The sequence below is a fragment of the Lontra canadensis genome, unplaced genomic scaffold, assembly GCF_010015895.1.
Source record: "Lontra canadensis isolate GAN:19392208 unplaced genomic scaffold, GSC_riverotter_1.0 scaffold111, whole genome shotgun sequence".
NCBI classification, from domain to species: domain Eukaryota; kingdom Metazoa; phylum Chordata; class Mammalia; order Carnivora; family Mustelidae; genus Lontra; species Lontra canadensis.
The window spans coordinates 2,731,606-2,741,546 of NW_022631105.1; the positions used below are offsets into that span (position 1 = coordinate 2,731,606).

The 9,941-nt window shown below is 58.4% G+C and overlaps 1 protein-coding gene across 2 annotated transcripts; it reads right to left on the reverse strand.

Annotated features, from left to right (window-relative positions):
* Positions 1 to 931: 931 nt before the first annotated feature.
* Positions 932 to 9,707, reverse strand: INSIG1 (insulin induced gene 1). Of its 2 annotated transcripts, XM_032840178.1 has the most exons (6): positions 9,647 to 9,707; positions 8,715 to 9,143; positions 6,433 to 6,557; positions 5,052 to 5,218; positions 4,771 to 4,870; positions 932 to 1,404 (listed from the first exon to the last, which is right to left on the reverse strand). In XM_032840178.1, the coding sequence occupies exons 2-6, from the start codon at positions 9,115 to 9,117 to the stop codon at positions 1,375 to 1,377; spliced, it is 825 nt and encodes a 274-aa protein (XP_032696069.1). In that variant the 5' UTR covers positions 9,118 to 9,143; positions 9,647 to 9,707; the 3' UTR covers positions 932 to 1,374. The 2 variants fall into 2 exon arrangements, with proteins under 2 accessions (XP_032696069.1, XP_032696068.1); XM_032840177.1 differs by lacking the exon at positions 932 to 1,404 and having other exon boundaries at positions 4,622 to 4,870; positions 9,647 to 9,706.
* Positions 9,708 to 9,941: the final 234 nt, after the last annotated feature.

Consider the following 9,941-nt stretch of genomic DNA (forward strand, 5'->3'; position numbering starts at 1 on the left):
GGAACCGAGGGCGCACGTCCCCAGCCGCAGGCGCCGGGCCCTCTCGCCCTCCGACCCCCTGTCCTGCCCACTGCCCGTTTCTAGTCAAAAGGAGTCTCGTAATGAAGTCACTTTCACAGAATTTGAAACAAAAACATTTAAATTGCAAAGTACAAAAAGGTAAATTTGTAAGTAAAAATGCCAGGTCTACCCATCCCACACGTCTGGAGTATTTGAAAGGACTGGGGCTCAGTGGAGGGCACAACAGAGTAACTTCGTAACTGAAAGAAATTATTGCTGAGTTCCGCCTCCGCGCAGCACTGAAATGAATGGAGAACCCTCTTCAACCTCTCATACGTTAAAAAAAAATAAATATTTAAGAGAATACAAGGCTCAGATTGGTTTTCATATACATTGCACTTAATGTTTGAGACCCAGTCCTTGCGAAGCGGGTCAGGGATGGTCTATGCCAGTCTGTGAAGACGTTGTGCTCACCGGTATCTCCGAGTGTTTAGAGACGCGCGGCGCTCCAGGCGGTGGCGTGCGCACGCGGCGCTCACGAGGCAATCACAGATTGCAGATTCCAGAGGGCCGTGGACGCATCGCCGTGTCCATTCCGGCGCACGGAGGGAACCACACGCGACTCCGGCTCCCTAAGCCCGAGACGCTCGGCAGACACGGACGCCCTCCAAGATTACGGATCTGGGATGAAACTCCCCAGGTGTTGCGGTGAAGCCCGCAGACGACCGCAGTGTGGACCCGCGGCCTTCACTGCCCTCTGCGCTCGGGGAGATTGTCTGCACAAAGCTCCGCGGCAGGGAGGAGAGCGCGGCTGTGCGCTGTGGGGCACACGGGTGTGAGGCACGGGGGCGTGAGCGTCTCAGCACTGGGGCCTCCCCATGCAGCCTCCCTGCGCTCACAGCCACTTCTCTTCTTACCAACCCTATTTTTAAAAACTTTTGGATAAATATTCCTATTTTTCCACACCTCACCTTTGTTAAGCACCATCGAGCTCTATCCCCTGTGGGCAGCAATACAAAACCAACAGCTGGTAATTAGGCTTTAGTTAAAGGCTTTGAAACATGGCAACCTGCTTTTAATAACGTAAAGGAGATCGAATACTCGGGAAGCCGTGCCTGCCAGCACTCCCTCGCCCGCCTGGGGGCGCGTCTCCGGAGCGGACTCGGGCACGGGCGCATCAAGCAAGTGCCCTTTCGAGAGAAGCAGCTCTTCTCCGCGTGCTACTCTAGGACAGGTGAGTTATTTTTCCGGGAGTCACGGGGACAGTCAGCCCCTTCTCAATGGATCACTGAGGAAAAAAGACAAATCTTTGTCACAATCCAATGTCACAGACTTTCTTCCCAAATCACGCTCTTCTCCGGTGCGTCTGAAGACTCAGTCGCTGTGTGGCTTTTCGGGAAGCCCCTGCACGGAAAGAGAGCGAGAAGGTGAGCACTGCGCGTGTGTGAAGGAGAAGCTGCTCTGCTGGAGGGGACGGGGCAGGAAGGGAGCCCCCGGCGCAGCAGACAGGCCTCCCCCCACCGCCGCCCTCGGCTGGGAGGCCCCTGCCCTGCCAGGTCACGCGCCTGCACAACAGGGTACGCTCTCCCAGTCTGTCTGGTGGGCGGCCTCAGGGCTGCTCCAAGACAGGGCGCTTAGGGCCTGCTCGCAGCCCCCCAGGGCTGGGCTGCGGGCACCTGAAGACCCTCCAGCTCTCCAGCCCCTCGTGGCCCTCTGCCACCTCGGGGTCAGCAGCACTTAGGCCGCACCAGCATTGAGGCAGGGAACCTCCATCAGGACTGCGTATTTCATTCTTGGGTCCTGGCGTAGTCAGAGACAAATGTCATTTTCCACACCCCACCCGATCGGCGGGCTCCCCGCTCTGCTGGCCGCTGCAGGGCACACAGACGGCCTCCCCGCTGCATGTGCACAGAGGACTCGCTCAGGGAGCAGGCGGCCCGCACTGCGCTGGGTGTGCCGGGCACGGAGCGAGACTGCTGCCCTCCTGAGACTCGCGTGCACGCAGGTCCGGGGATGGGAGCCAGGACAGTCAGAGAGGCGGGCACCAGCTGCATGCTGCGGCCGCGGCGGGAGGATGTGATCTAAGGCCAGGGTCGTGCCCGGGAAGGCCGCGGCGCTCAGAAGCTCAGTTGGGGTCTTGGCTGCAGTGGGGGCAGGGGTGGGCAGCCATCCGCAGGGCCCCCACGTACACAGGCTCTGAGAGCGCCCGGCGAGCCTCCCTCCTCCCCCATCCACACCCTCCACAGACTACGAGTCCCTAAGCACATTACCTCGGTTTCTGATCATAAAAGTAATGCTTTTGCTGTAACTTTTTTTTTTAAGATTCTTAAAAAATTTATTTATTTGATAGAGAGAAAGAGATCCCAAGTAGACAGAGAGGCAGGCAGAGAGAGGGGGAAGCAGGCTCCCCGCTGAGCAGAGAGCTCGATGCGGGGCTCGATCCCAGGACCCTGAGATCATGACCTGAGCTGAAGGCAGAGGCTCTGACGCACTGAGCCCCTTGCTATAACTTTTTAAATGAAGACTAGAAAAATCTAACGCACGCTAAAAACCATGCACAGTTCTACTTTCCAGAAGCAGCAGCTTCCAACCGGTTCCAGATCCCACCTCCCTGCCACCCCCAAGAGGCTGGTCTCCTCGAGTGCTGCCCGCCAAGTCCAATGGACCCGTGCTGTGGAACAGGAATTCAAGCTGGCTCCCGCCCCCAGGCGTCCGTAACTCCCTGAAGCAATGGAGCCAGAAGCTGCTGGAAACAGCGTTCCACCACGGAGCCCTCTCCAGCACCAACACAACAGTTGTGCAGGGAGCGCAACTGAACACCGTTTCACACACGCTCACCCTCCTGGCTCTCCACCCAGAGAATGAGGACCTTGACATCTCCCTTGCCTGGAGCCGCCAGGAGTGGCCACCTGCCGCCAGCAGCTCCCGTCCTGGCCCACAGCACAGCGGGCAGCCGGCCCAGAGGAAGAAGCCCCCACTTCCGACTCTGCTAACTGTCCCTGTAGCTGGGACCCGGGGGAGGACCCGCACCCTCTCATGGATGGAAGCGGGAGGCGGAGTGGGCACAGAGCCTTGACAAGTCCGCTCGTTCTCATGACCTGGCGGGAAGGGGATGGTCACACCCCGCATTTCAAGACACGGTAAGAACATCCTTACGGAAGTTCCCCGCTTCTAAAGACTAAAGAGGAAGAACGAGCTTCAGTAAGGAGGATCACAGCCCTGCAGTTAGCTAGTTTTATCTCTAAAACTTAGTGGTTAAATTTTTAATTTTAAGCTTTCTACCATAATGACCTAAGGGGCGCAGCAAGGATCATTCACGAAAACAATCTCCAAGCGGTATTTTTGAAGGTACAATTTGCATGACTTTTAGAAGACGTTTCCTCCCACCATTTCTAGACGCTTACAACTCGTGCTGTGGGAGGCCCGTCTCTACTGGAGACACGTGTACGTGCTGAGCCTGGGTGGAACCTTCTCCGAGAACACAGAGCAGCATCCCCCAGCAGTCCGAGGCCACAATCTTTGACGTGCCGAATGTCATACAAACGTTCATTTTATGAAAAGTGACCCTGGCTGACGACAGTTTTATCCCGAAAGCTCTATTAGGAGTTCTCTGCTGAAGGTACTGAAACAGGAGTGTCACAGCCACAAGCACTGGAGGACAGACGGCGGAGAGATGGTGGGCCTGCCCGGTTCTACTCGGAAAACCAGTCAGTGGGCTGGGTGGGGGCGGGAAGCCAGCATCGGGGGCATCCCACGAGAGGCTGCACGGGCCTACAGAAGTCAGCCAAGTCCTCCGACCCTCATCAGGGCTGCGAGAAACCACATTTTCATCAATCCCCTCTCGAGGCACTGGCTGCACAGAACTCTAAGGGCTGGTGTGGCGGGGGCGGGGGGCGCAAGGAACTCCAGAACCAATGGGACAAGCTACACGTTCTGTCTTTCTGTGAAATCAGCTCTATTTCTGGGAACCAGCCCAAGCAGCCTTCAAATTCGAACCCCACCAGCGAGTATCAGCTGGCACATGACTCTGTAAGCAGCCAGAGGGACCGAGATAAGTTTTCTGACACAGCCCCGGGCTGCTCTGAGGGCAGCGGCCTCCTAGGGCTCACAGCTCTCTTCAGTTCACTTTACTGAAGGCCTAGAGTCCAAGTCAACTCAAGAAGAAGTTAAATGTCCACGTCCATGGAAGCGTCTAGACGTGAGCATTTCCTACTGACCAGAACCACCAAAGCGACCCCTGACTTCCTCTGCCTCCGGCTTGTGGGAAACAGCTCCGCGCCCCGGGAGCTGGGCTCCCCCACCACGGTGGGGTTTGCAGCGCTGCTGAGCCAGGCCCACGGGTCCCGGGAAGGGCAGGGCCGACCTCCCCAGGCCTGCACCCTGGCGCAAGGTCTCCTGGCACCTGCTGCCCCCGCAGGATGCAGGCGGGGGGCCGTGACCCACCATCAGCCACTCCGGCCACTGCGCTCTGCCGGTTCCGGGAGCAGCTGATAGCGCAGAAAAGCCACCACTCGCGTCTGTTCCGTGACGGGGGCCCCACTACTCTGCTTTCTAGCTCCCCATGTGTTAGCAGATCCCTGAATCTTTATAGTTTAGCAAAGAGCTGCCCTGGTGTTGTCACGCTTTTTTTTTTTTTTAAGTCTGCTTTTCTCAGTAATCATTCTTGGGTCTCAACTAGACATCAAGCAGCACACGTCACAGCGACTCTCGTCAAGCGATTCTACGGGGCTAAGCCCCGCCGCGCCAGGAGCTGCCCGCGTCAGGACGTACCATGGCCAGCTGCCGGCCGATGTTGCCCACGGTGACGCCTCCCGAGAAGAAGATACACGGCAGCCAGGAGCGAATGTAGAGGAAGTCTGGGGACGTGTACCTGCAGAGACAGCAGAGGAAACTGCCGTCAATCCACGACCAGCAGCGCTTTTGAGACTTTCGTGCCTAAATCGACCTCATGTACATGTAAGTAAAACAGGACACCTCAGCTTCGTGGTATTTCTGACAAAAGTGCAGGAACGGCTCGCGGACGCAGTCACTACTTGGGGGCGCAGACTTACTGATAGACACCATTGTACACCAGCAGCTGGGTGATCAGCGTGGCCAGGAAGGCGATGGTGATCCCAAGACCAAGGCCACTTCTTGAACGGTCGAATGTCCACCAGAGGCCCAAAGACAGGGCCGCTAACGTCAGGGAGAGCTGGACATTATTGGCAAAATCCAACTTCTAGTGATGCAAGGTTAAGGAAAAGTTCAAGGATTTTCAAGATGACCAAAACAAGCCAAAGGAAAAAACCAACCAGACAAGCAAACAAAACACCCCAGATCCTACATGTGTGCTTTCATTATTCCACACCCTATAATTCTCCATCCGAAGAACCCGCCCAGACCGCAGAGGAAAAGGTCTGCTGGGTACAAGGCTGCCATGACCGCAAGGACTCCGCTGGGTCACTCGGTGAGACACTATCTACAAGGAAACGCTCCAGGAGCTCCAGCTGCTGGTATCTGACCACGGAACAGCACATTTTGTTGCTGAGTCATCCACAGTCCCCGTCCTATTTCTTGTTTTGACTATTAACTTGAGCTGAGGAAACATACTTCTCTCCCCTGTCTCCTCGGATGCCTCATCCATTGTCATTCGACAGTACACGCTCCCACAGTCCATGGACACACACCTGCCTCTCATCACAATGCTACCGATTGGCAGGTGAAAACACAAATGTTGTCGGAGCTAAGGTATAATATCCCGTCTTGATGCTCTTCCCGTTAAGATACAGGTAGAGCAGGACATAGTAACTCTAAGAAGACCTTCCCCGAAGATTTTGAAATAGAATCTAGTTCTGTTAAAGAAACCCCAAGTCTTTTGAGACCTGGGAAACTACAGCCTGTTTTCCTGACAAATGCACTGACGTACAGCACGTATGTAATCTGTGCAACACCTTCCACCTGAGGACTCGAGAAGTTTAGGGACCTTCGGTTAAGAACCCCCCTGCAGAGGACACCACCTTTGCTGGCCCTGAGACTTCATAGGCACAGCCAGGGAGGGGGCAGAGAGGCAAAGACCCGTCTCTCTTCAACCTCTAGAAGCAGCGGCCCATGAACAGGGACCCCCAGCCGCTGCCCCCGGGGCCACAGAAACCAGGTCCTCACAGCAGAAGAATGCAAGGTGGGAAGGTGAAAGGGAATTTACAAAACCCACTCCAAGGGGCCAGAAGACTATCACACAACAGAGAAAGTCCTCTCCGCTTCTGGGATTACTTTAAGATTCCTGAACCACTTTGAAAACTCTTGCCAAGTAGACACCAAGCCAAGGTCTTTAAAGATCTGGAAGAAGGCCATTCAACTGACCTATGAGACAATACATACTGATTAAAAGGCACAGAACATTTCAACACGTAAACTAAGGAAATGCTCTGGACCGAGCACATCTATGAAGGATACAGCGCTGGCGTGGTTGATGCCAACGAAGACGGCCACACAGCGCATCACACTGGCCCACTCCCGCTTAAACTTGTGCGGCTCGCCCAGGTGACTGTCAATGCAGGGGTACAGCAAGCCCACGACAGCTGGTAAAAAACAACACAGTGTTAGAACATGCCGGCTCACAAGGAAAGGATTTCAATGCGCCAATCATTAACATATTATTCAAATGAGTTCTTTTCCTAGAAAAATGTACAAGTTATAATACGACATCTGAAGACTGATTTTGTATTTCTGTTTTCCTGGAGTACAAACAAAAGGATCACACAGTTTTGAGAAACTGAAAATAAAACGGCTGTTCTTCAGTCCAGGTGAGCACAGACTTGAGTCGGGCAGGGGTAATTATCCATATGACGCTATGACGAGTCAACCATGCTGAGCCTCCCCCGACTCCAGGTCCTGACCTGTGGGAACAGCCTGGGACCAGGCTCAGAGAACCAGGTCCCTGTTCCCCGAGGGCTCTGATGGGACCTGGAGCCTCATGTCTGTTCCCTCATGTGTGAAATGACGAGGGTTATGTAACTAGAAGGTGGAGCAGGAAGAGCTTACTGTTGGGGGAGAGTTAGGGCATTTTCACAGGCAGAGAATTTTAAAACAAGAGGACAGAGATTTTAGACAGGGGAGGGTGTGGCGTTCCAGGACAGAAGCAAAGCAGACAAAGCCAAGGCAGGACCAGGGCACATGGGGGCTGGTGGGGGTCCTAGCCCCAGGACCAACTGTGGGACACAAGGCTCAGAACCTAAAGTCACCAAGGGTGGAGGCATGAAAGCCACGGGGCAGTTCCACCTGGTGTCCCATGAAAGAGGAAACTATTTCAGGTTCCTGAACAGAGAAACAAGAGACACAGTCCTGATAAAACAGCCGATGGGAGAGTTTCAGTTTCAATTTCGTATTACATTTTATCAAGTTCTAATTTTAGAGTTTTGAAAACTGGAACCCAAACAATTCTAGAACTTATTTTGGTATAACTTAACCTTACCTTATGGGGTTAAAGGCTAAAGAGATACAAATGTACTATGGGATCTTGCCCTAGCTTATCTGGTATTTTTTTTTTTTTAAATGAGGTAGGAGACACTGTGCTTCAGATAGTCCTAGAATCCCCTGAAGCTTCAACTGCAAATAAAGCCTAACCTAAAATACCTCATTTTTAAGATCAGATCTTTGATTTAGAGAAAGAACTGCTGTACCATATGTGCCTGAAAAAAGGGATCTGCATCTAGGTAAAAACCTCAAAGAGGATTTTTAATAGGATAGCCATATGCTTAAAGGATTTACAAAGGCCAAGTAGGACCCTATTTTCCTAAGAACAGAGATGAAAGCAGTCTACACACTGAGCAGCTGCAGCATCCCCCATGATGAGTCCTGGCTAGAACACAGCCCCGGGCTCTGAGCCCTGTGCCCTCCCGCTGTGGTCGGTGAGTCTGCTGCCCACAGGATGTGCCTCCACAGTCCAGGGGAAACACCCAGACTCCACGGAGGCAGGCTGCAGTGTGCTGCACAGTGGCCCCGCCGTCCACTGTGTCCCCCTAGACAAGGATGCTTAAGGCCTCTGTGACTCAGTTTCCACATCTGTGAAATGGAGCCATCACAGCGTGCTGTTGTGAGAAGCGCACAAAGCGCATCAAACACAAAGCAAGCAGTCCGTAAACGCTGGCTACACAGCCAACAGCCGGGCACACCTGCCCCGACCCGGTCCCACATGGAGAGACCACTGCTCTGTCCCGCAGAGCTGGTGCGTTGAGGGCAGGGGCCCGACTGCCCTCGCGGCACTCCGCAGCTGACGCCCGTGGCGGCTGCGGGGAACAATGAGCGCCGGTCCGGTACGGAAGCGCTCAGTGGTCTGCGAGCCGAGACCAAGCGTGCACTCAGGTAACCCAGAAAGTCCCCAAGAGGATGGGGCGCCCGATCCCAGGCACTGGCCCGGCGGCACCCCGCGGCACCCCGGCGGCGGGATGGGCGTCCCCTCCGCGCGCCGCCCCCGCCCGCCGGCCCACGTGACAGTTTGTTTTCGGTGGCCGGCGGGTAGCGTGTTGGAGCGCCCGGCCAATGGCAGCGAGGCCGCGCCGCTCACCAGTTCGCCGGCCGCCAATCCCGGGCCCGCTCGGCCAGGGGACGGCAGCGGGCTCCGCGCGCGGCCCCCGGGCCAGGTCGGCGGGAGGCCGCCCCGGCGCCCCCGCGGCTCCCCCCGCGGCACCCCCCACAACGCCCGCGCCCTCCCCCAGCGCGCACCCCGCCGCACTCACCGGCCGCCGTCCCGCAGCACGGGGGCACCCACCAGGCCGACGAGAAGATGGTGGCGATGACCTCCTCGGGGAACAGGGTGACGTTCCGCTGCACCTGCAGCAGGTTGAGCACCAGGGCCAGCACGACCCCCACCGAGAACAGCACCAGGCTCCGCTGCACCAGGTGGTGGTGCCAGCTGCCGGGGGGGCCGCCGCCGGCGCCGCGACCCCCCGCCCCGGGGCTGCGAGGCCCGCGGGCGGGCGCGGGGTCGGGGTCCGGGCCCCGGCGGGCCGCCAGCGCGGCGGGGCTCAGCATGTCACCCACTTTGGCCGCCAGCCCTCCGGCCCCGGCTGCCAGGCGGCCTCGGTGCCTGGCGCCCTGGGCGCAGGAACAGCTCCAGCAGTGGTCGTCCAGCCTGGGCATCGGTGACCGCGGGCGGGCCGGCGCTCCTGCGGGCAGACGGAGCGGGGGGCGGGGCCCCGTCAAGTTCGCGGGCCAGGGGCTCGCGGGCCCGGGGCGGCCGTGGGGCGGACCGCGACGCCCACTCATAGCGGCTAGTGCGGGAGAGCCCGGGCCCCTGGGCGCCCGCAGATGCGCGGCTCGCGCCGCAGGTCCCGCGGGGAGGCCCCCCCGGGCGGCGAGCGGGCTGGCGGCAACCGGGTGTCCGCGGGCCCGCGAGTGCCCTCCGTACGCCACTCCGGTGCTAGCCCGTCCGGCCCCAAAGTTTCCCGCACCCCGTCCGCGCGCGGCGCAAGGTACCTGGGGCCCGGACGGAGGAGACGCTGAGCCGGCCCGCCGGGGTCAGGGGGGCAGCCCCGCCCCGGGGCCGGGCCGGGGTCCGTCCCGCTCCCGGGAGGGGGTGGGGGCGCCCAGATCTCCCCATCCACGCCCCCGGCCCGAGCTCGGCCCCGGCCCGCGCCCGCCTCCGAGCCCCACAACGCGCCCGGCGTACCTGTCCGAGGGGCGCCCGCGCGCGGGCTCGCGGAGGAGGGAGGTCAAGGCCCGGACCACCTGGAGTTGGGCCCGTGGCGCGGGGCGCGCGGCGCAGCTTATAAGGCGGGCGGCGGGGCCCTGCGTCACGTGATCCTACCCAGCCCGCCGCTTGGGGGCGTGGCCTCCTCGAGCCCCGCCCCTCCCGCGCGCCCGTCCGCTCGCGGTCTGGTGAGGCGGCCGCGGCCAATCCGGGGCGGGCGGCCCATATGACGTCAGCACACGCCACCGCCGCCTCGCGCCGCCGCTGGCTCGGG

What these genes read in the sequence shown, in the direction of transcription:
- INSIG1 (XM_032840177.1), bottom strand. Translation starts at nt 9,117, where the DNA reads ATGCCCAGGCTGGACGACCACTGCTGGAGCTGTTCCTGCGCCCAGGGC. An exon ending in GTGCTGCGGGACGGCGGCCG is followed by an intron (nt 6,558 to 8,714) that starts GTGAGTGCGGCG and finishes GTTTTTTACCAG; the next exon opens with CTGTCGTGGGCTTGCTGTAC. An exon ending in GCATCAACCACGCCAGCGCT is followed by an intron (nt 5,219 to 6,432) that starts GTATCCTTCATA and finishes TTGCATCACTAG; the next exon opens with AAGTTGGATTTTGCCAATAA.